The sequence below is a fragment of the Dioscorea cayenensis genome, unplaced genomic scaffold (assembly GCF_009730915.1).
Source record: "Dioscorea cayenensis subsp. rotundata cultivar TDr96_F1 unplaced genomic scaffold, TDr96_F1_v2_PseudoChromosome.rev07_lg8_w22 25.fasta BLBR01002168.1, whole genome shotgun sequence".
Classification (NCBI taxonomy): Eukaryota; Viridiplantae; Streptophyta; class Magnoliopsida; order Dioscoreales; family Dioscoreaceae; genus Dioscorea; species Dioscorea cayenensis.
Genome location: NW_024088559.1, coordinates 45,446 through 70,225, shown reverse-complemented (window position 1 = coordinate 70,225; position 24,780 = coordinate 45,446). Strand labels below are relative to the sequence as shown.

At 35.4% G+C, this 24,780-nt stretch overlaps 4 protein-coding genes across 5 annotated transcripts; 3 read left to right on the top strand and 1 right to left on the bottom strand.

Annotated features, from left to right (window-relative positions):
- The first annotated feature begins 5,001 nt into the window (after nucleotides 1–5,001).
- On the top strand, nucleotides 5,002–8,341 carry LOC120257517 (SNF1-related protein kinase regulatory subunit gamma-1). Its single transcript, XM_039264979.1, has 6 exons — nucleotides 5,002–5,429; nucleotides 5,995–6,167; nucleotides 6,252–6,464; nucleotides 6,573–6,848; nucleotides 7,491–7,654; nucleotides 7,871–8,341. The coding sequence occupies exons 1-6, from the start codon at nucleotides 5,264–5,266 to the stop codon at nucleotides 8,166–8,168; spliced, it is 1,290 nt and encodes a 429-aa protein (XP_039120913.1). The 5' UTR covers nucleotides 5,002–5,263; the 3' UTR covers nucleotides 8,169–8,341.
- Nucleotides 8,342–9,046: 705 nt separating this feature from the next.
- LOC120257527 (endoplasmic reticulum oxidoreductin-1-like) lies at nucleotides 9,047–15,131 on the top strand. 2 transcript variants are annotated; one of them, XM_039264991.1, is made up of 10 exons: nucleotides 9,047–9,498; nucleotides 9,629–9,760; nucleotides 11,567–11,822; nucleotides 11,933–12,043; nucleotides 12,597–12,715; nucleotides 12,833–12,937; nucleotides 13,478–13,680; nucleotides 13,769–13,892; nucleotides 14,570–14,759; nucleotides 14,853–15,131. In XM_039264991.1, exons 1-9 carry the CDS (start codon nucleotides 9,331–9,333, stop codon nucleotides 14,717–14,719), a joined length of 1,368 nt encoding a protein of 455 aa, XP_039120925.1. In that variant the 5' UTR covers nucleotides 9,047–9,330; the 3' UTR covers nucleotides 14,720–14,759; nucleotides 14,853–15,131. The 2 variants fall into 2 exon arrangements, with proteins under 2 accessions (XP_039120925.1, XP_039120926.1); XM_039264992.1 differs by having other exon boundaries at nucleotides 14,836–15,131.
- A 273-nt stretch (nucleotides 15,132–15,404) lies between these two features.
- On the bottom strand, nucleotides 15,405–19,528 carry LOC120257509 (pentatricopeptide repeat-containing protein At1g79540). Its single transcript, XM_039264964.1, has 3 exons — nucleotides 17,033–19,528; nucleotides 15,907–16,039; nucleotides 15,405–15,778 (listed from the first exon to the last, which is right to left on the bottom strand). Exon 1 carries the CDS (start codon nucleotides 19,414–19,416, stop codon nucleotides 17,131–17,133), a length of 2,286 nt encoding a protein of 761 aa, XP_039120898.1. The 5' UTR covers nucleotides 19,417–19,528; the 3' UTR covers nucleotides 15,405–15,778; nucleotides 15,907–16,039; nucleotides 17,033–17,130.
- Nucleotides 19,529–20,583: 1,055 nt separating this feature from the next.
- LOC120257503 (SWI/SNF complex component SNF12 homolog) lies at nucleotides 20,584–24,578 on the top strand. Its single transcript, XM_039264958.1, has 3 exons — nucleotides 20,584–22,487; nucleotides 22,571–22,679; nucleotides 24,088–24,578. Exons 1-2 carry the CDS (start codon nucleotides 21,046–21,048, stop codon nucleotides 22,641–22,643), a joined length of 1,515 nt encoding a protein of 504 aa, XP_039120892.1. The 5' UTR covers nucleotides 20,584–21,045; the 3' UTR covers nucleotides 22,644–22,679; nucleotides 24,088–24,578.
- Nucleotides 24,579–24,780: the final 202 nt, after the last annotated feature.

Sequence of the window (24,780 nt, the reverse complement as noted above, 5' to 3'; positions counted from 1 at the left end):
AAAGAATAAAGGAGACTAGCTATAGTCAATTTATATCAGTATTCATGATATGAAACATTCCAACAAACAAACGGATAATATTTGTATATACATTTTTTTTTTTACTTGGAAAAAAACTACAGAGTAGCTAATTATTAAAACCGTATAAATAAAATAACAAATATAAGAGAACAAAGGTAACAAGCTGAGAAGCTAAAGGAAAAAAAAAAAGAAGCTAAAAACAACAAATCTAGAAATTAAAACCAATATCTTTAATGGATGTCATCAACCATTTAAGAAGATCAAGGCCCTGATAATAAAGAGAAAGACAATTATGGGAATTCCTTCCTAATAACCAAGCAATTGGCCAATCTATTCTAAGCCAGAGGGGTTATGATAAAGGCTAGGTAGTCAGAACCGGACCGGACCTTCGAACCGGAGGAAGCCAAGGTTCAAGGGTCAAGAAGTTCAACCGGGGTCAAACCGGATTTAATAAATAATAATATAAAATAAAATACATTAAATATTATATTAATTTTTAAATCAAATACACATCCTATATTAATTTTCAAATCAAATACACAACCTATGAAACAAACATGTATTGATTCTATATTCAAAACACAACATTTAACAACATTTAATTAAACTAAATTGATATGAAACACTAAATAATATTAATCTCATCAAGTTATTCAAAATTTCAAACATTGAAATCAAATCCATAAAATTAAATCCATATGAAATTCCAAATAAAATGAGCTCATAATTCTCAACAAAAATACATTTAGACAATACTATGCAATAAACATGATAAGAATCAAAATGCATAGTTTCATACACAAAAAGTGGTTCACATTGAAGTAAAATACTAAAATCCACACAATATATTAAATAAGAAATTTTCACTAGAAAGCTCCTTCTTAAGCAAAATCCACAAATCATGGTTGATGTTGTGGCCAACTCTCATTGTCATCTCTTTGCCCCAAGTATTCTTGTTGATCAAATGCATCATCATAGCTTGCATGATCAAATAATTCAAAATCCACTTCTTCTTCATTCATATCTACATCATCTAGTGGCAAAAAAACAATACAAAAATATAGAAGGTTAATAATGTTAAAAAATTGCATCATGTTAAAAACTTAAAACAAAATTTTATATAGTTATAAACTAACTTAAAATCTTACCTTAGCTCCATAGTTAAACACCTTTTGACAACTAATTAAACTCACAACTTTTTAATTCCCTCCAAGAACTATTAACATTAATATATATAGTTTGCAAAGTTAGGTCATGCTCATGATATCTAACAGTAATAATATTCATCCCAAGTTCATCAACGCAACCATGTACATCTGCCAACCATTTAAGACTTGCAACATACTAGATTATATTAGAAATGAAATGTTTATGAACAAGGATAAATTAATATTTAGCAATGCAAATTCCTCATTTCAGAATCATATTTGGAGTTGCATGAACACTAAATCAAAGCAATTAAACAGGCCTCATCCACTGGAATCACATTTATAATTAATTAAACCTGCTCTGATTTATAGCACAATCACAGAATTATCAATTGCACAAGCAGTAGATAATTAAGAAACATAAGAAAGAGCACACGCAACACAAAAATCATAGGCAAACTACCTATAAAATTTTTTAAGTCAATAAAACTGAAAAGACGAATCTCAAGAACTATAAAATTTTTTAAAAATATTAATAAAAAGAAAAACGATGGGTGGTGCCGGTGCTTGACGGAAGAGATGATGGGTTGTCGATGCTTGACGAGAGGAAGATCCGGGCGGTGTCGCTGCTTGACGGGCGAGGAAGAATCGGGAGATCAGGCGATGATGTTTTTGGGTGAAGAGGTCATTTGTTGGAGATGGAGACCTAGTCGCTCGACTGCTCATGGAGTCACGGGTGGAGGTCTTTGAAAGCTTGATTAGCTGGTTTATTAAGTTTTTTTTATTTTTTTTTAATTAAGTTTTAAAACCGGGAGAACCGGCCCGGTTCATAGCCGGGTTTTTCTTTACCCGGTTTTTTGAGCTGAACCGGACCGGCTTAGTGCCCGGGTCCGGTCCAACCCGGTTGAACCGGCCGGTCCGGTCCGGTTCTGACTACCTAGAATCATAAAGGTTGAATTGCCTACGTTATAATAAATTCCTATTAATAGAGAAGCAAAAGAGAAAGTTAGTTGGCTATCATGTCATAAAGGCCATTGTGGAAGGTTTGGAATATATTGCTAATACCAAATATATACATAATATAAGAATATCTCTATGAAAAGCCATTAGTTGTAGGAAAACTTTATATATGGAAATAAATGGTTCATGAGATTAATTTTATAAATTTTATACTAAACATAAGAATAGCACACTCTATTTTTTGTATTATTTGGAAATCTTAAATTAATTTTGGTACCATACACGTTTTTAATTGTTGGATATGGGCCAACTCAAGTCTATCTCATGCATCCAAACCTAGTCATAGTTGACTCTATAGAATCTCTTTTATCCCACATACGACAATGAGAAAAATCTATATAACCTTAAATACATTCTATATGTCTTTTACTTTGTATAAAGTATTTTGAAGAAGATTATGCTTAACTAGTTACCATTTGTTTTAATTGTGTCTTTTAAGGCTCCGTAAATCATATGATTTCATGTCTTAAGTAACTGATATCCCTAATTTATTTCTTTGCCTTTAATATCCAAATGTATTTTTTCTTGAATTGTTGATCTTCTTTAACTGCTCTTTTTCAAGTGTTGGATGGTCTCCCGAGAAACTTTAATTCTAGACATTGTGACTTTTTGTTTTTGAGATCCTCTTTTGTCTGAATAACCAGAACTTGGTGCCAACACTTAAACATTGTTTTCCTCACTGAACGTTGTAAGCAACGAGTGGATCTATCGATTAAATTAGCATATCCTAGCATTGGAGTTAGACCACTCTACTTTGTAACCAGTGTCTTTGTACAACTAATCCTATGCCTAATGAGTCTAACTCACTTTGTTGTTTTAATTAGATTTTATGTTGGTTAATTGCATGTTAATTGCTATTGTTTTTCTAACATAAATTTCTCTCAAAGGACTCAAGTCAACCAACCGTCCCTTTGATCGGGCCGCTCACGACACAGCGTGACATGGGCCTCTTCAGGCCCAGTTATAGTACTGTGGGCATGGCACTGGCCCTCCTTGGGCGGTGCTGATTCAGGCCCGCACATAACGCAACATCATGGCCCGCTTAATTTTTTTTTATTTTTTTGTTTTATTTAAAAAAAAAAAGAGTAATTCCATGTTTACACGAGTCATGGGCCGCTTAATATAGTTTCCCTCTAAACTACTAAATTTATTAATAATCATATATTTCATAATTATCAAGGTATAAAATTATACATTAATCATTGTTGTATGTTTTTATCATGTGTATAACAATGAGTTTATATAATTTTATGTTTACACGAATCACCCCTTCCATTCTTACATATATCCTCATTGCCATTTTTATTTTTTATCACTCTAACTAATTCCTAAATGATAAAAAATGTTAAGGCTTGTAAAATAAAAAAATTAAAAAAAAAACTAATATAGTCACTATTTGGTAATAGAATACAACAAAATGATGAATCATATCAACAACCAGCACAAATAATTTTATTAAAATAATAATTGCTAAAATGACAATTAAAAAAAAATAGAAAGTTTGCATTCAATAATTGAGGGGCAGGTGTCATGGTAGGATTAGTTTGGATAGAGTTGTGATAATAATGTTTTTGAATGAAACTATTATAAAGGTTTAATGTATTGAACAACCATACTAATGATGTGACACATTAAAAAATATCTTGGATGAGATATAAATGAGTTTAGATAAGGACTTCCACGTTGGCCTGTGTTTTGGGGCAAGTGAATGGGATTCACTATTGACTTGAAATTTGACAATTATATATATATATATATATTTTTTTTAGTTTATCTATATTTCATAAAACATTAAACAAATTGTTCAAAAATAAGACTCAACATTTTATTATATATATATATATATATACATATATTGATGAAATGGGACAAGATGATATACATTGAGGGGTATAAGTACATTAAAAAAGATGTATACTTACCTGATTGAAAAAAAAATTGGATTATAAACCCATATCCATAACTAGAGACCTTAAGCACTGTTACACTCAGTGTATTTTTAATATGAGTAATGAGCATACAAACAAAAATTTTAACAACAGGTTTAGTGTCATTGAACTAATAATCTTTTAATTATATATAAATACAATACTTCACATGTTAAGTTGTTAACATTAGAAACTATTCCCGTGTAAACACAAAAAATATAAATGAAAAAACTAAAATTAGAATTTAGAGAAGAAAAAAAAAACCCGAGTGAGATTGAGCTGACGGTTGAATGTTAATCCAAAAGCCCGGAGATATCTATAGATTTTGAATTAATGGAAGTTATCGGAAGAGTAGGCTAATATATACATATACTGATATACACACACATATACCGGTCTTGCTAATTTATTTTAGATTTAATTACTATACAGGTCATTATAATTATGTACTTTCTGTATTTATAATCATTACAATATTTTTAGATATAATTAAGTTATTATATTTAGTCGAATTAAATCATTTTAGTCCGCTGTGCAGATAAACAAGTGTAAATTGGAAGAACTTAATTGTACCTAAAAATATTGCTATGAACTCAAACAAACCAATTTGACTAAATACGAATACTTAATTGTATTTGAAAATATTAGAAGGACTAAAAGAGTAGAAAGTACACAATTATAAGGACATGTACCATAATTAAACATTTATTTTACATTAATAAATTATTTATTTTTGTAAAATAGGTATTTATTTATTTAATTTTTTTATTAAAAATCCATACTTTGGGTTTGGGGGTGTGTGTGTGTGTAGTAGCAACAAATTCGGATGGGTCCCAAATCAAATGTACTACTAAAACATGGCCCTGCGGAACCCACGGGAGAGGCCAGGCCCCCTCCCTCCCTCTTCCCATCTCTTCACTTTTGGCATCATCTCTCTTTCTCTTTCTCTTTCTCTTTCTCTATACCAGGTCCAGCGCACCACCAGATAAGGACGACGACGCATTTCCTTTGGATCCCCTCCTATCTATCACTTTCCCTTCTTTTTCCAACTCTCTCTCTCTCTGTCAAAACGAAGCCAAAAAGCACAAGAAGATCCGCTGTTGCTTGCTTGTGATCTGACTGAAGAAAGTGGTCGCAAGAAGAAGGATGGAGGAGAGTCCCAGATGTTCCAGCCCGGAGGCTGAAGTGGGGATGCGAGTGGAGGACCTTTGGGATAGCATCCAAGAGCCCCAACTCAGTCCCTCTGAGAAGCTTAACTCTTGCTTTGACTCTATCCCTGTCTCCTCCTTTCCCCCTGCTCCTTCCTCCCAAGGTTTACTTCTTTTCTTTTCTTTCTTTCTTTTAATCTTGTACAATTTGTCCAAGATTCTCGTTTTCTTCCGATTGGTACAACCAGGCTTGTCATTTTATTGTTTGCTGGATTATATTCTATTTGATCAGAAGATTGATGCAATAAATTTCTTATCTTGATATATATATATATATATATATATATATCTTTTTCTTTTTTTAGATGCAAGCTTGTAATTTGGTTATGTTTGTTGCTTCTCTACAAGAGTAGAGTAAATTTTATGAGAAGATACAAATGATCTGACTTATACTTCCATCTTCCTTCCCTTTGATGTATCTGAGTTTGTGCAAATTGTGCACTTGTTTGTTTGATTGGTAGAGCCAGAGCCAGAGCCAAAGCTCGGCCTTTTCTTGTTTTTCTGTTGCTGTGATTTAAGGCTAGATTAAATTTGGTCAAAAGGTCAACCCTTTTTGAGTTTGTACAACTCATGCTCTTGTTGTTTTAAGGGTAGATATATCAAATTTGATCAGAAGATGGATTTGGATTGACATGTATGTTTTCTTGGTTTCTTTGATCGTGTATGCAGTAATTGATATTCCATCAGATTCTAGTCTTGCTGCTGCTGTTGATACTTTGTCCAAGAGTAAAATCATTAGCGCACCTGTGAGGGATGTGGACGCGGCAGAAGATGCAAGCTGGATTGACAAATATATTGGCATCGTTGAGTTTGCTGGAATTGCTGTATGGCTTTTGCATCAGGTTTGCTAGACTTGGAAAACTTGTTTCCAAATTATATATTGAAACTGTATGGCCATTGATAAGTTATTAGCTTTGCTATTGCAGTCTGATGCTGCAGCTCAGAAGAGTGTAAGTGGTTCGGCAGATGGATTAGCCAAGAAGGTGGCCAATGTGACTCTGGAGGCGTCTGGACAAGGAAGCAATGGTGTTAGCAGTGATGATGTTGCCTCTGAGACAACTGACTCTGAAGCAGCAGCCTCGATGGGTGGGAGTTTTTTGGAAACTCTCACTTCTTCTGACTTTTATAAGAAAACTAAGGTTGCATATGATGAGAAGAGTGATCAATATTTGTTTAATTTGATTATGTGGGACTTATACATCTTTGAAAGAATTATTTTGTGCTTAAATTTGTGTGTTTTGATTCAGGTTCGTGACATCTTGGGATCATTCCGGTGGGCGCCGTTTCTTGCCTTGCAGAAATCTGATTCATTTCTGACCATGCTGTTGCTACTATCAAAATATAGAATGAAGAGTCTTCCTGTGGTTGATCTTGGTGATGGGAAAATCGACAACATCATCACACAGTCTGCTGTGGTTCACATGTTGGCGGAATGTGTTGGGCTTCACTGGTTTGAAGACTGGGGCACTAAGAAACTTTTTGAACTTGGCCTTCCTATAATGAAACCCAGCAGACTTGTTAAGGTGATCTTTTTGCTTCAACTTTCATTTCACATTTTATATTTTAAGTTTTTGCATCCGTTACCACTTGATTATCCTTCTTCAATTTGTCAGATTGATTTCGTCAATGAAGTTTGCTGTTGACTGCTATTCTAGCCATTGAATTGGAACTAGATTTCTCTGAGACATTAAAATAATTTGCTATAGCATGATCTTAAGTGTGGCTACTTAACAAACAACCGGCTTAAATAATTTTTAGGAATAAAACACTATGTAATTTCACCTCATAATTGAAAATTTGAGTGGCTTTTATGATCATCTTCACATTATCATACTTATTTTAGAAAAATTAACCTGAAGTTCAATTCCATCTTATTGCAGTTGATAAACATTGTCTTGCCCATTATCTTCAGCATGAAATAGTTCTTTTCAAGCACTTAGAATAGCTTAATAGTTGCTGACTGTTTCTGAGATTATATTTTCTAACTTGATTTGAGATTTCTCCCATAATTGATCTTTATTTCCATAGGTAGTTCTGTGTTTGGCTCTGTCAGTTGAATGGCTGAACTACCTGAAAACTGATGGAGATATTTTATTCTGTATAATGATTTGTCTCCTCTATTCAATAGATGTTCATGACATTCTTTACATAAATAAAATTTGTAGGTGAGTGAGGACGAGCCAGTTCTAAAGGCCTTCCAATTGATGAGAAGGAAAGGAATTGGTGGGCTTCCGGTAGTTGAAGCAAACGGGAAGAAGGCAATAGGAAATATAAGCATTAGAGATGTTCAATATCTTTTAACAGCCCCAGAAATATACAAAGACTACAGGTTCGTACTTACGCCCTTTTAGTTAATAATTATTTCCTTCTTTACTCTAGTACCTGATAATGTGAACTATATATTATCAATGTCATATCACTATACTTTTGAAGAAATGTGTATAAATTTTTTCACGATAATGTTAGGTTTGCCCTTAGTTTTCAATTGTCAGAGTATGGTAAATTTTGCTTGAGAACATGATAATACACAGAATCACATTTACAGGTCTATCAGAGCTAAGGATTTTGTCTCACTGGTAAGGAGTTATCTGAAAGAACACGAAGGAACTTCACCCCGGTTGCTTGGAGTGATTACCTGCAAGAGAATTGACACAATCAAAGACATCATTTTGAAACTAGACTCTTACAAAATACAGCGCATATACGTTGTAGATGACGAGGATAATTTAGAGGGAGTGATCACACTAAGAGATATAATCTCCAAGCTCGTCCATGAACCGCGGGGCTACTTTGGAGATTTCTTTGATGGTGTAGTTCCATTGCCTCAGAACAGCAGAGTCTAATTACTACCTTAGACTGAATTTTCGAACTTGAGCCAGTGATGTAAAATGATGCTTCCTAATGTAAAATCCCGGGTTTCAGTTTTCCTTGCGTGTGTTCGACATTTTTGTGAATTTTCGCAGTATGCATTAATAAACTTTTGAAAGTGTGACTGATCCAATGTTGGATGTGTTAATCTTAATTGGCATTAATGGGTAAATTAAGTTCCTTAGAATTATGTATGTGTGATGTATATTGCATTGAAATTTTGTATAGATATAAGATCTTTTTAACTACTGAAAGATAAAGTGAAATATTTACTATTAAAAAACCATAACAACAAAGGCCTGTAGCCCTGAGGTCCTGTGATAGAAAGCTTTTTATAAATTTTTAGTCCAAATGGAAAGGGATAGGTTCCACCATTTTTGGAAGGGTAAGAGTAGCATCAAGGTTATACCTTCAACTCTTGAAAATTTCTTGCTGAATTCAAGAGATATATCAATCAGAAAACATCATAATAAAAAAAGATTTAAAAAAAATATAAAAAAAAAAATTGAAAGGAACTTATTGGGAAAAGTTAACAGTATCCTGAACTGCAAGGACCACTAGTAATTAATTTTTTAAATTTTTTTACTACATTAAAAAAAGAAACTTCCTCCTACTTTCTCTGTTGAGCAACTTCACCCAAACTTTTTGAAATATTAATATGAAAAATTGAGTCAACATGCAATAAACATATGCTCAAAAATATCAAGAATCTTCAAAAAGAAAAAAAGAAAAAAAAAGAAAATACACGTCGCTCATCCAATCAGAAAAATAAAAAATAAAAAAATTCATTTTTTCTAATTTATTAATTGTTATTAAATGGACCGTGACTTCCAAATTCAACCCACAATTTCAACCCTTTTGACCATTCTCTCCCATTGTTTCCTTGTCTCCAATCCATACCAGGTTCTCTTCTTCCAATCCACGGCGACCTCCCTTTCCCGCCATTTGTTTCTCTGTTTCTCTCTTCTTCTTCTTGTGATCCTCTTCTTCTTCTTCTTCTTCTTCTTCTTCTTCTCCTTGTGATTGTCTTCTTGTTCTATAAAGAGTTTGAATTGGGGGTGATTAGGAGGAGGTTTAATCGAGAAAGGAGTTACCTGGAATCTTGATTTTGAAATTTAGGGTTTTGATTTGGTTGTGATGGGCGATGTGGAGGTCAAGGGACGAAATGGGGGTGGAGGTGGGGGTCGAAGGTGGGTTTGGGCTGTGGGGGCGCTGATTGCGGTGCTTCTGGCCACGGCGGTGACTTCTAGGACATCACCCAAGATCCCGCTTTTTGGGTTTAATGGAAAGCCCTGCGATTGCTCGGTAGCTTTTCTTTTGATTTATTGCGTTTTTCTTTCTTTTTTTCTTTTTTCTTTTTTTGTTTGGTTGGGATGTGGGAATTTTGGTTGTTTTGTTTTGTTTTTTTGGTGATCTGATGTGGAGAAATGTTTAGGGTTCGAGTAAGTACACGGGGATCGTGGAGGATTGTTGTTGTGATTATGAGACTGTTGATTCTATCAATGAGGAAGTGTTGCACCCCATACTACAAGAGCTTGTGACGACACCATTCTTTCGGTATTTCAAGGTGATCATCTTATGGTTGTCTCTTTTATTATTGTACTTGAGCAATGCTTATACATGTTGAATTTTTTTTCCCTTTTTTGTTTTTTGGGGTTCATGCTCTCCAGGGCTGTTTTGTTCTTGATTGGTTGATTCGGTTGATGATTTGATTTTGAGATTGGATGACTGATAAAGATCATTATTTTCTAGAGTTGGTATTTTTTCTGTGTTTGATTTGTTTACTGAATTACTGGTTTCAAATATGCTGCTAAAATGTAAGTTTTTTGTTTGTTTATGTAAGTTGGAAATCGAGTACAAAATTGGCTAAATCTTAGTGGTTTTCATTTCGTGTTGCATGGCTATATGACCTTATCTTCCACTTCAATTCTATACAAATTTCTGCTCTTTCTAACTTCAACTTTCCCTCTTTATACAAGCTGCGTTGATTGCTTATTTATTTTATTTTCATTTGTTGAAGAGATCAAATGACTATTTCAAGGCATGCCAACTAACATATGCTTATCATCTTCTGTTTAGTGTATAAACTTGTGTTGTCCTGTTTGGGGGTTTAATTCTGTATTTTTCTGAAGACAGATACCTGCACAATTTGAGTGTACCAAAATTTATGTTTAACTTGGGCTCGAAACCATAGCTTTCCCTTGTTGCATTGATGGATTCTGGGTATTTGGCTTTGCTTCAGTAGGCATGTTTCTACTGATATAATGAAATATAGTTGGTGATCATTGGAAAACTGTTTGACGGAACAAGTTTGATGTCTTGAAGAAGTTTTTGATTTTGCTGCACATTTATGCTATCTCATTTTTAATTTTAGACTTGATAACAAAATAATGGTCTAACTGTCCTAGTAACATTGTTCATTGTTTTTCGCTCTTGTTCATTTCCTTTTTAACAACATACTTTTTGGAATCACTTAAATCATTTTGACCTGGTGTGGTGGTTTTAGTTCTTCACATACATTTGGAATTTCAAAATTTGTTGAGTGCGTGCTAGCTTTTTAACATTAGAGATAATTTAGTGGATATGACTGTTTTAATTGCTCTATTCACATCATGTGTTATCTTTCTTGGTTTAGGAGTTTCTGTTCTCCTTGTAAGAACACCATCTTGGACAATCAAATGCTTTCTTACCCTCCATTCTATTCCATGGCTAATGGTAGTGGGCAACTTTTTTTTTTTTTTAAATATGTTGGTTAATATTTTCATCAGAATCGCCAAAGTTTCTTTCTTTTACAACTTGCATGACCACCAAAATGAGGCTAAACTGGATTTGGACTCACACTGTCGATAGCTACTATTTCTACTTTTGAAAATAATGTTTCTAGTAATATACAGTTGCCATATTTCAATTGTTCATTTGGCTTTTTCTAGTCTATAATATGTTCATACAGTTTGAGATCCCTAACTTGATTCCCTGAGTGATTCTCTTAGTTCCTTATCTGCCTCCCCCCAAAACATATTGGAATTTTTCTGCATCTGTATCATATCTAATTTGCTTAATTCTCAATTTTGTGATCATTACATGCAAACTGATTATAATTCCTACATAGGCACTATACTTGAATGAGTGCCTGTTTTGCTTGAATTTAATTTTCATCATTTTCTAGTTTGGAAGCATTTGTCTCAATGTGCAACATGAGATGACAAAATGGATATGTGAATTATCCATTACGTGATGTTCTTTTGTGCTTTGGTGCAGTTTGCTGCCTTGATCATCTGTCTCATGTGTGCATCAACACATTGTTTGAAATTTAAGGCTATCCTATAATACTGAAATTTTTATTTATTATTACTGATAGCTACCTTTTTCATAGGTTAAATTGTGGTGTGACTGCCCATTCTGGCCTGATGATGGGATGTGTCGTCTTCGAGATTGTAGTGTTTGTGAGTGCCCAGAGAATGAGTTTCCTGAGCCATTTAAGAAGCCTTTTCATGGGCTTCCAAGTGATGATCTGATTTGCCAGGAGGGAAAACCACAGGCTGCTGTAGACAGGACATTAGATAGCAAAGCTTTTCGGGGGTGGGTTGAGATTGACAATCCTTGGACTTATGATGATGAAACTGATAATGGTATGCATTATGGAGATTATGGTGTTCATTTTATTTTTTATTTTGATGAGTTACTCCTTTTGCAATTTTTTGAAGTAGAATGTTAATAAATGGCCTCTTTTTTCTTACAGCCGAGATGACATATGTAAACCTCCAGCTAAACCCTGAACGTTACACTGGCTATGTCGGTCCATCAGCTAGGCGAATATGGGATGCTATTTACACGGAAAATTGCCCGAAATGTGAGTTCAGATACAAACTTTGGTCATGATACTTTTTGTAGCTCAAATTGTTTGTTGTGATTCATCGAATTTAAACTTTCCAAAAAATGCATGTAAGGGCTAGCTTATACAATAATTCTACACTATCTTTCTAAAATCCCTTGGAGAAAGAACACATGTTAAATAAGAGGCAAGCAATTTAGTAAGTAATTTTTCTTCCTGCTTATGATGTCAGCTATATGCTTTTATGCCTTTTATCTCCATGTGTGCGGTGTGTGTTGTGCTCATCTTTATGCCTAGGGGTAGTGTTATGTGCGTTAGTTCCATTAACCTATCTCAAAACTATCTCTACTTCTATCATCATGCTGTTGTTATGCTTTACTAGATTGATATGAGATACACTTTCTTCAGTTAAATGCCATCTTACTCTAACAAGTAAATGTTCAAATTGTTTTTGATATTTAAATTCTCAACATGGCACATATGTCGGCCTACTATTTAACTGATCCATTTCATGCATGCTGGTCTTGAATCTTGAATTATTTATTTATTTATTATTATTTTTTTACATCAGATCCAACAGGAGATTTTTGCCCAGAGAAAAGAGTGCTATACAAGTTGATTTCAGGGTTGCATTCCTCAATTTCAGTGCACATAGCTTCTGATTACCTTCTTGATGAGGCTACCAACTTGGTTATATTCTAACTTCCCTCATCATCAGTTTATTTATTATTTTTTGTTCAGCTAGAAATTTTGAAATTTTTGTCATACAAAGTATTTCTTTAACTTTTTTTGTTTTTGTGATTTCAGTGGGGGCAAAATCTTGAGTTATTGTATGAACGCGTGTTAAGACACCCTGATCATGTGAAAAATCTATACTTCACTTTTCTCTTTGTTCTTCGAGCAGTGACGAAGGTAGTTTGTTTTGTTATATATTTACAGTTCTTACGAGTGTTTTTACTTTTATAACAATTATTTAGCTATATCCTTCTTGATTCAAAGCTTGATTTGGTGTTTAGAGCTATAAAGTTTAAATTTGGAAATGATTAATAAGAAAGAACTCTTCACAGTGAAATAGACCCCTATTTTAATCAAAAAAATTTGCGACATGGGAAAGAGAAAGTAGAAGGAGATATTAAGGGCGCATTTTGACAATGATATTTTATTTGATTTAGTGGTTAATTTTGTTGCTGAACCCAGGAGGAATGGATAACTAAAATTTCTTCATTGAGTAGTGCCTACAAATCTATTGTATTTAAATATTGGTCATACACAAAAATCACTAGAATAAGTTGTGATTTTTAGTATTAGAATTTGAAGTTTATTATCAGTAGGTTTAGAAATTTCAGGTATGCAGGTTGAAAGCATTGTGTGTGCCCGTGCATATGAAATAATTTCTTAACTCAATTTCTCTCTATTCAATTTACTCCATCCATGCTTCCTTATTTGTTTCAGGCTGCAGATTATCTAGAACAAGCTGAATATGACACTGGCAATTCAGAAGAAGACCTTAAAACACATTCATTGGTGAGGCAGCTACTCTACAACCCCAAGTTACGAGCTGCATGCCCACTGCCATTTGATGAAGCAAAGCTTTGGCAAGGCGAAAGTGGCCCTGAACTGAAGCAGGAAATTCAGAAGCAATTCAGAAACATAAGGTTGTATCTAGCTTAAGAACTTTTGTCTGGTAACTATTCCAAGGCATTGATCAGTTAATTTGACCTATTCCTTTGGATCATATTGCAGCGCATTGATGGATTGTGTTGGATGTGAAAAATGCCGTCTTTGGGGGAAACTACAAGTTCTGGGTCTTGGCACTGCATTGAAGATTCTTTTCTCTGTTGATGGCCAAAATCAATTGAATCAACCTGTAAGTCACTCTTTCTTGTAATATGAGAGTTCATTATATTAGCATCGATTCAGCTTTTTTACTCGTGAATTAATCAGAATTTAAATGCCTGGAAAACTCCTTGTCTTTGCATCCTCCTTTAGAGCATCTGTCAACGGATTAACAGAATTACACCAACTAGACCAATAAGTATTTGTACATTATTATGAGAGGCAACAGGTAATTAGCTAATCCTGGGCAACACCTTATTTGGAGATGGTAGAGGAATGTTTTGACATTCTAATTAGGTTGCATCTCCAGTGGTTCGATACCTTGATCTCTACATTCATTGTTTCTGTTGCCATACATGAAATTGTGCTTGGCCAAGGGACCAATTATCAAGACAACTGATGCAGAGCAGCAATGCATGACATTGTGATGATAGAGGAATGTTTAGGCCTCCTTGAGTTCACATCATCAACAATTTAATTTTTAGATATTTCAATTCTAATATTTACTATTTATTGCCCTAATGTCATCTTTCGATGCATTTTAAAACTGATTCTTTTAACTTTTCCTGCTGTTTTACCTTGTTTTCAGCTCATAATGTTTGTCTGTTGATGTTGATTCATTTGCTTATTTATAGAGCCTTATTCTCAACTGGAACTTTTATTATTGTCATGCTTTAACTGATACAAGTTTCTTCCCTAACATCACAGTTGCAGCTGCAGCGAAATGAAGTGATTGCGCTAGGAAACCTTTTAAATAGACTGTCCGAATCCATTCAATTTGTCAGAGAAACAGGTCCAGCTGCTGAAAAAATAATGGAACGACAGGTTTCTTCACCATCAAGCAGAAGTATTTTGTAGCAAAGGGATATATATATAACTGTCTTTTTTTTTTTTTAAGGTAAGACCTCAACCAACAATAACATGCATGTTCTGCTATCATTTCAAATTAGTCTATGCTCTCTAACATTATTCAGTTTGTTTGAATTACCAGTTTTTGATACCATAGAAAGAAAGCATTGATATGGAAAAGGCAACTGCAAGGAGAAGAATGTAAACCAGGAAAGAATGGAGTAGGGTTTTGAGGTTTTCCAGTTCCCCATCAATGGAGGCATATGAGATTAATTACCATTCAGGCCAATTAATGTTTCTAAATCTCTAATGGTGTTCCCATCCTCTATTTCTTTTCCATTTTGTAGACTGGACTGGTTCCTTGACCTAGTGAATTGCTATAGTCTGTTGCTGATAAATAATATACCAGCTTTATTTACAATCTTCCTTAACTAATTTTAATGGCGGTGATATGCATGATGAAGGGGCACCTGCAACTGGAATGGTATAAGAATTGGAATTCACAAAAGTGCCTTGCATCAGCATGTGTGAATTTTGGTTGGAAGAAAAAAGAAAGGCACTTCACTATTTAGCATAATTTGTTAAAAAAAATTAATGTCCAAATTCAACCTGGTTCATTTATTACACACATTAACTTGACTTGGACCATTTAATTTGATTAAACTGAACATGTATGAAAATATATAACAGAAAATATCAAGACTCTATCTACAAAGAATCAATTAACATTACGGTGTTGCCACATTAGCAACAAGTTTCAAGGAAGAATTAATTAACATACACAGTGTAATAAAAAGCAAAAAATAAAAAGCATCTATAAATACAATTCCATCTTCTTCACTCTCCACTAGATTTCTATGGTGGAGCTTGCCAGCTTGGTGATTAACTTAACCTCATTTTCAAATACAGTAGCACTTCCTAACAAGAGAAACAACAAATCATACATGAGAATATAAACACACACACACACCTTCAAAGATTTTTTTCAACAGCTTTTGCTCTCAGAATGTGAGCTTTCTCTTCCAAGCACAGAAGAAAAGAGAGCCTTTCCTCGAAAGCTTGTCCAGCCTAAAAATTAGGATGGTATTTTGAATATCACTGATAAAAATCTGAAAACAAACTAATTAAGGACAAAGAAAAGTAATAAATTAAAGGGCTAACGTTTAAGATTCAATATCAGGTTGTGGACATTAAACCTGATGATCTTGTTCATGAGGATCCATTGGATGATCTTTAACTAGTTTAAATTCAACAGATATCTCAATTCCATGAATAACACAAGCAGCAAGAGATCCTTTAACCTTTGTGTTCTGCAGTAATGGTGACATCCTGAGCCATTAAACTTTAGTCAAGAAACAAATCAATACATTGTTGAGAAGTAAAAAGAAAATAAAAAACATTTAATCAATAATACCAAGGAGACAGCTTGATCATAGCATTGATCTCACCTTCTAGAAATTTATTCCCCTTTTTACTTTTTTTTCTGCAGATACTTATACTTCATGATGAATTGACTGCATCCTTGTTATATGTTGAAAGAAAAAAAAAAGCTAAAAAGACAAAATAAAACATTGGCCAATATATCTTAAGTTTAAACTGTCTAGCATTATGAGAATAGTTAATTCATGATGAACTAGGTCATTGTTAAATCTTGAAAAAGAAAAACAGAAAAGAACCAAAAGAACATCAAAGATAACAATTGATGAACTAAATCAACGAAGAGCATGATCAAGAATTACAATGGCAGTCTGAGCTCTAATGCGGTGTCTTCCACTCCCCCAACTAGGAGAAAATTCCCACCATCTCCAACCAAACATTCACACATGACCATCAACAATCACTAATCATATGCTAACTCCACGAAGCAACCAAAATGAGTAATGCATGATAGACACACCATTTTTGTGCCTCTTCCTCCACCACAGATATAAGATAAAAAAAGATGCCACAAAGGCAGAAGTACTAACACATTATAAATTCTTCTTGCTTGCTGCTTATGTAAACAAACTCATTGTTGTTTTGTGAGTTTGATTCTTCTCATACTATAAGTTAACTATAATATGCAACATAGAATAGATAGTTAGAACAAAACTACATACGAACTCTAATCAATTCAATTAAATCAAAACACACCATTTAATTTATTGACAATGCCCTAAAACTCCTACCAAAAAACTTATAATCCAGTGTGTCTGAGTGAATCCAAATTTGGACCATTTTTTTTTTTGTTCATTATTGTTACAAAACTAGGATGCAGGTTTATGGAAACAAAACAAAGCATCCAATGAAACCGATACACTACAAGGGGGAAAAAAGACAAACCTAATCATGGCAAACCTTTTGCGTATCCTACCTTAGAGTCTCGCTTGCTCACCCATTTCATGTTGGTGCAAGAGCCAAATAGAATTTGTACCAGTGTGTTAATTATACAGCAGAGCTTTGGTAGTGTCTCGAAGATACAGATCCATGTCATATCCTGTAAGATGCATTCTCTTTGCAAGCTCACATGCAGCTCTCTTCTTATTATAAATGCAGAGTCTCTTAAGAAGCCGGTTCCCAACAGGCTGCATGAATAAGTAACCTTTACCCAATGAATAAAGCATGACATTTAAAGCTGACCCCAGTTTCCCCTTCCGACAAAGGCCATTGATAAGGAGTACACAACTAGGGGGAGTAACATCAATTTTATACTCAACAAGAAGGGAGAAGATTTTGAGAGCTTTATCAATAGCTTGAGCTTGACAGTATCCAATGAGCCAAATTGTGTATGGAAATGAATTGACAGCGTTCCGCCTTTGATCCATCTCAATTAGGGTTCTAATCGCTTCTTCTAGATATTCCTGCTCGAATTGTTTTTGCACAAGTTTAATGGTTTCCTTTTCATCAGAAAGGGCACTATCTTGCAAGAGGTGGTCCAGCCAGAAGTTCACAGCTTGTGAAACTCTCTTCTCCCGACACATAGTTCTCATATGGGTAGCGCATATTGACAAACTAGTGGCATATCCGTTCCTCAACATATGCTGATAAATCAATGAGGAATCCTCTTTCCGACGAACTTTTAGTAGCCCATCAATAAGTGTGCTGTATGTAACATCATCAGGCATGTGCCCCTCAAGCTGAAGCCGCTTGAAGAGATTCAGAGCTCCATTGAGGTCCCCTTCTTTACAAAAGCCATTAATCAGTATGTTGTATGTGACAACATCAGGTACAACTCCACTATCTATGATATCACGGAGAAGCTTATATGCCTTTAGTACAAGACCAGACTCGCACAAATCTTCAACCAATTTCCGGAGACTATGACTGTCATGGACACGATTTGTACCTTGAGATAGCCGAAGAAACAGGGAAGGATTTCTCCCCATCTCCATCTTATGAAACAGATAGTTAGCTTTTTTGAGCTGGCCAGCTTTGCAAAGCCCATTGATGAGCGCATTGAAAGTCATGACTGTTGGGGCACACCCATGCTTCCCCATCTCATCAAAAATCTCTTGAGCCTCATGAATCATCCCTTCCTTGCACAATCCACAAATCATAATGGTGTAAGTGGCTGAGTCAGGAAAGCAATTATGTTTTGAAATCTCCAACCTCAGAGAACGAGCTCTATTCAAATGGCCAGAATCACAAAGACCTTTGATCAAAGTATTATAACAAAAGGTATCTGGAACTACACCCTTGTCAGTCATCTCACCGAGAAAACTGAAAGCTTCATCAACCCTCCCAGCCTCCAAGTACCCTCTTATCATGATTGTATACAACACACAATCCGGCACCAAACTTTTCGTCAACATCTCCTTGTAGTAACTGCATGCGTCCTCAAACCTCTCAGCCCGGAACAAGCCATCGATCAAACAACTATATCCACTCAATCCAAGAACAAAACCATCCCCCTGAAAAGCCTTCAAATTCTCAAACGCCTCATCAATCCTACCCGCCTTACAGAACCCACTCAACATCGCATTGTACACTGCATCATCCGGTGGGCAATTCTTCTCCTTCATGGTCCCAAGCAGCCGCATTGCATCCTCAATCTTGCCAGCACCACACAAGGAAGTCAAAAACACAGTATAAATAACCGCATTGGGTGGCACACATCGCTGAAGCATTTCATCAAACAACTTCAACGCATCCTCATTCTTCCCAGCCTTACAAAGACCATCAATCAAAATCCCATAAGAAGCACTATTCGGGCGGCAATCAGACTTGAGCATGAGATTATAAACAGCCATGGCGAGCAAGATGACATCTTTCTCAATCAAAACCCTCAACAAAGTATTGTAAGTGAAGGTGTTGGGGCGGGAGCCAAAATCCTGCATCCTAGAGAAGGTCTCCACAGCCTTCTCCGGAAGGCCAGCAGCAGAGTAGGCGGAGATGAGGACGGTAAAGGCGGCAGGGTGGACGGGATTTCCGGAGGAGTGGAAGTCGGATAGAACTTGCCAAGCGGAGGGGAAGGAGTCGTCAGGTGAAGAAACGAGAGTGGAAATGATGATGTTGTGGGAGTCGAAGGAGCGGAGATGGCGATGGAAGGAGGTCCAGAGGAAGAGGCGGAAGGCGGAGGGGAAGGGGAGGAGGTTGAGGGCGGAGGAGATGGAGGAGGGGGAGAGGTGAGGGGAGAGAGAGGAGAGGTAGGGGTCGGAGAGAGGGATGGATCGGAGGAGTGAGGGGGGTTTGGGGAGGAACAAGGGTATCAATCCTGGCCATCTCATGCGGATGTGCTCATCGGCCGATGGTGATGGTGATGGTGCCGGGAGAGAGCAGTGGCATACGCTCTCTTGTTTGCCCTGCCGACTGCCGAGAACTAGAGAAAACAATTTTTGTTTTAACTTTATAACACACACACACACACACACACACAAAAAAGAAGATAATTTAAATACGTCCTTATATTACTTTTCTAAAGAAAAGAGACATTTAATTATATTTATTAGATCATCATTTTATTTAATAATACTGTATATTTATTTTTATAAATATTATGCATAAATTATGTTTTGATATTGTTTATAACGACCATAGTCATCAAATTATCATCTTATGCATATATATATATATTTATCCAATTATTTAACTTTAATATTTATTTTGTACTAATTATTTATAAAACATTCAATACAATACTTAATATTATTATTATTATTATTATTATTATTTTGGTCAACATTTGCTTGAGATAATAGTAGAGCATTTGGCAATGGATCAATATATTTGAAACCCTATGCATATGGCATTATACTATACACAGTTTATGTATTATTTATTATATCGTTTTAACCGCACTTATCATCTATTATTAAATAAATAAATATGTTATTATTATTATTATTATTATTATAAAAATTTGACATCATATGTCCTATCACTTGCTATATGAAGTTTTAATAGGAAAAAATGTTGAAGTTGTAATAATTTTTTGCTACCTCATCCACAATGCGGCAGTAAACTTATAAAAGTGATTGGCCGATTGCTAGATTTAACAAAATTGTATGACGTAAATCCACTAAAGATAGAGATAGCATATTAATAAAAATAAATAAGTTAATAAATAATTCATGCATAAAGATGAATATTAGATTACTGTCAATAAATTTTTTTATTAAATATAGGCATAAATGTAATGATCAAAATGAGTATCTTTTTGTTTTTTAAAAACTGAAATAAATATAGTAGTTATGTGAATTAATTATTAAAAATTAAGTATATTTAATTGTTTTAAGGATTAAAATTAACATTATCATATGCTTTAGGGAGTAAAATGTCATTTTTCCTGGATTTAAGGATTAAAAATTTAAAATAAAAGTTTGGATATGATTTAAAAATTCTAGGACCAATTGAGTATTTTAACCTTCTGGTTCCTCAAAATTAGCGCTGCCTCGTGATCGACACTCAGAGCTTCAACAGATCTAAATGAACATCCCAACCCGATAAAGCGGATCACCTGCTTCGATCGAAGCCAGGGTTTTCTAGGGTTTTGATCAGAACTCCGACTTCCCGTCGACGACCTCGTTTCTTGAAGCTTTCTTTCTTTTGGGTCCTCGAATCGCTGGTTTCTTTGATGCTTGAGCAGCAGGAATTTCATCCTCCCTTCGGATCTCGCCTCATCTTCTCCGAAGGTCAGTGTTTATCTGAATTTCTGGGATGAACATAGGGTTTGACGCAGAAATTTTGGGTTGAAAAGGCTTTGATTCGTTTGGGAAGCTGGAAACAAACAATCCAGGAGTTTTTTTCTTGAAATGTTTGATTTGAAAATCAAGGAAGTAGGGCTTCCTCTGTTTTTATAAAATTAACGTTTTTTAGGGTTCTTTTGATCGTCCTTCTCTGGTTGGATTTTGCTTTTCATGGCGTCCAACAACACCAATCAACCCCGTCCGATGGGCGGTGGCATGATGCCGGGCCCTGTCAACCCTCAAACCCAGTCCCCGATGGCATCTTCCTCTCCATTCCAAGCTCTATTTCAAACCCCACCCCCAATGCACCCCCAGTCGCAGCATCACTCCCCGTTCCAGCTCCACATCCCCTCTCAATCCCCAAATCCTTCTCTTTCCGCCCCTGGCATGTCTGGCATTCCTAAACGCCCCCCTCAGAAGCCCCCTGCACGCCCCCCTGCTCCTGCCGCACTCCCTATCAACATGCAAGCCTTCAAGACCGGGGAGCTCACTCCTGCTGCACGGCGCAAGAAGCGCAAGCTCCCAGAGAAACAGCTACCCGATCGGGTGGCAGCTCTTCTCCCTGAGTCTGCACTGTATACGCAGTTGCTTGAGTTTGAGGCTCGTGTAGATGCGGCTCTTACCCGCAAGAAGGTTGACATCCAGGAATCCCTCAAAAGTCCTCCGACTCTGCAGAGAACCCTCCGGATTTATGTTTTCAATACATTTGCTAACCAGACACCAAGAACACCGGAGAATAAGAATACTGAACCCCCAACTTGGTCACTGAAAATTGTGGGAAGGATATTGGAGGATGGAGTTGATCCTGATCCTGTGAGTGGGCTACCGAAACCGAACCCAATGTATCCCAAGTTCTCGTCTTTCTTCAAAAGAATCACCATTGCGTTGGACCCAACACTGTATCCAGATAACCCAACAATTATTTGGGAACATGCTAGATCTCCTGCATCTCATGAAGGATTTGAGGTTAAAAGAAAGGGGGATAAAGAGTTCACTGTCAGTATTCGGTTAGACATGAATTATAATCCTGAGAAGTTTAGGCTTTCACCACCTTTGATGGAAGTTCTTGGTATTGAAGTTGACACCCGTGCCAGGATTATAGCTGGGATATGGCAGTATGTGAAAGCGAGGAAGTTGCAGAATCCAAGTGACCCATCTTTCTTTATATGTGATCCCCCACTGAAGAAGGTTTTTGGAGAGGATAAATTGAAGTTCTCTTTAGTGTCACAGAAAATTTCCCAACATTTGTTTCCGCCACAACCAATACAGTTTGATCATAAAATCAGACTTTCAGGAAATGGTCCTGTGGGCAATGCATGCTATGATGTCTTGGTGGATGTGCCTTTTCCATTGCAGAAGGAGATGTCAGCATTTCTTACAAACTCTGAGAAGCATAAAGAGATTGAGGCATGCGATGAAGTTATTTGTGCATCAATTAAGAAAATTCACGAGCATCGTAGGAGAAGAGCATTCTTCCTTGGGTTCAGCCAGTCTCCGGTTGAGTTTATAAATGCTTTGATTGCTTCACAAAGTCGGGACTTAAAACTTGTAGCTGGGGATGCAGGTCGTAATGCAGAAAAGGAACGCCGTTCAGACTTCTACAACCAACCATGGTATAAGTTTATTCCTTGTTATACGAATTTATCACTTTATAAACATTGGAATGGTAAGCATTATCATCTTCTGTATATTCCAGGGTGGAAGATGCTGTTATCCGGTATTTAAATCGTAAACCAGCCGGTGGAAATGATGCTCCTGGTAGCACATGAACTCGATGCTTCTCTGTTACTTTGTAAGACAACCAGGTACTGTTAGAGTCTTAAATTGGTAGGACTAATGTTTTGATATTTCTAATTTCTTTGATTCATAGCTTAAAGTTTATGGTTTTCCTAGATTGACTTCATCACAAAGATTTGATGGTTCACAAGGAAACTATTTGATGTGGTTTATGTAAATATTTATTTATTTATTTTTTCTACCTTTGCCCCTACTTTGATATCTCTAACTAACTAATTCAAATAATTAAGAAGTAATTTTAAGGGGCATTTACTTTTCCTTGGAGTTCTAGGGAAAGTATATCCTATAATTTATTTGCTAGACACATTCTTATAAGTGACATAGCTGTTCACAATTTTACTAAGTGTTTCAAAATTCAAGCATCCTGTTTGATGATGTACATGGGACATTGCGACTTGTTTGGAAAGAGAAGGTTTCTTCTAGAGTACGTATATTCACATTTTACCATTTTCATTCTGAGTGTACTTTTGTAATTTTTTTTTTTTTCAATTTCAAACTATTTTGTATATTATCACAAGTATTAGAACCATTTGTCTTTCATGACCATATGATAAGAAATAATTCATAATGCTAACTTATGAGTTGAAGCTTCATTTGTTTTGGCTCTTAAAAGAATCCTGCATTTCATGATTCTGACTTCGGGCCTTTTTTATTTAAAAAAAAAAATTAGGGTATGATGTGATAACTAAATTATTTCTGCCTATTGTAAGGTCATTTGTTAACCCTTTTATTTGTCATGCCATTTCAGTTTAATATTCTCTTGGTAGCTGGTCAATAAAGCTATTGTATTGAATCAACACATTCTTAATCCCATCATTACATTCCTATTAGCAAACCTTTGTAAACTATATGACCTGACGACCTTAATGAATGGAGGTTAATTTTTCTCTTTTTTCTCAATTATTAAAGCTGTGTGTTTTTGTTGTCCATGTACTGCCTGTGTGGATTCACTTCATGTCTCTCTCGACTCTTGCTAGTCTTGCTTCTTGATAAGGGTGTAAAACTGTCTCTTTTCCAAAAGTCTTAGTGTGTAACTGGTGATGTCAGCATCTGGATTGATTTTCTTCCCTTTTTTTTTATCTACTATGATACAAATCCTTTTAAATGGTGTTAGCCATAGGATTTCTGAGGATCAGATATCAAATTTAAACTGGAAGACTGACTGTTTGAAAGGTAGGACCTTGAATCCTATTTTATGGAAGTATTTGAACCAAGAAAAATGAAAGTTTCCATAATTGAGGATCAACTCTTCTCTCCATGGCTGTGAGCACATTCCAGAGGACCAGTTTTTTCACTATGATAAATTTCAATGTCTGCACTATTCACTATAATTATTGTTGTTACTAGTTGTTTTGCTATGAACAATTTATTGAGTATTGCTAAACTTAAATTCTGCTTTCATGATGTCTTTTGCAGGCGAGGAGATCTTAAGGTGATGTTGGCTAGGTTATCTCTAACTTTGTTGCTGGGCACTCAAGTTCAGAATACTACTTTGGGAAATGGTCTAAATCCTGCATGAAATCAGTGGCAATAAGCTTATGGGTCTACATCTTTGGACTATGTATCCTGTATCTGATATTTCCTTGGCCATTATTTGGAGTGATCAGTAACTATACTGTAGGCCAACCACACTTTTCATGGGGAAGGATACCAAATTTAGGGCTACCATCATTTTATGTGAATCTTGGAGCAAGTAGTTAAGAAACTATACTTACTGTGTTTCCTGTCTTAAGAATGAGCTAAATCTCGCACCATTTGCTTAGGTTCTATGTTGAGACTTAACTTACCAAGTTTGCTCTTGACTTAGAATCCTAAATCACATGAATGTATTTATGTGATATATTTGAATTAGTTTTTCATTTTCATGCTATCTGCTGGGAAATGAAGAAGGCTCATTTGGATGATTGTACATTCTATATAATGTTATATAATGACCATGTGCGCAGGTACTGTTTGATGCATAAAAGATGATAAATTGATGCTAAGATCGTGAGGCTTATAAAAATCAAAACATGAAGTTTAAAAAAAAAAAAAATTAGGACTTGTGAGGTTTTACTGCACACATGAGCTATTATTATTATGCTGCTCAAGTTGTAAATTTTCACCTTT

Coding starts and splice junctions, on each gene's coding strand:
- LOC120257517 (XM_039264979.1), top strand. CDS start 5,264: ATGGAGGAGAGTCCCAGATGTTCCAGCCCGGAGGCTGAAGTGGGGATG. Junction 5,430..5,994: donor CCCTGCTCCTTCCTCCCAAG/GTTTACTTCTTT, acceptor TCGTGTATGCAG/TAATTGATATTCCATCAGAT. Junction 6,849..7,490: donor AACCCAGCAGACTTGTTAAG/GTGATCTTTTTG, acceptor TAAAATTTGTAG/GTGAGTGAGGACGAGCCAGT.
- LOC120257527 (XM_039264991.1), top strand. CDS start 9,331: ATGGGCGATGTGGAGGTCAAGGGACGAAATGGGGGTGGAGGTGGGGGT. Junction 12,716..12,832: donor TTGATGAGGCTACCAACTTG/GTTATATTCTAA, acceptor TTGTGATTTCAG/TGGGGGCAAAATCTTGAGTT. Junction 13,681..13,768: donor AAGCAATTCAGAAACATAAG/GTTGTATCTAGC, acceptor ATCATATTGCAG/CGCATTGATGGATTGTGTTG.
- LOC120257509 (XM_039264964.1), bottom strand. CDS start 19,416: ATGAGATGGCCAGGATTGATACCCTTGTTCCTCCCCAAACCCCCCTCA.
- LOC120257503 (XM_039264958.1), top strand. CDS start 21,046: ATGGCGTCCAACAACACCAATCAACCCCGTCCGATGGGCGGTGGCATG. Junction 22,488..22,570: donor GACTTCTACAACCAACCATG/GTATAAGTTTAT, acceptor TGTATATTCCAG/GGTGGAAGATGCTGTTATCC.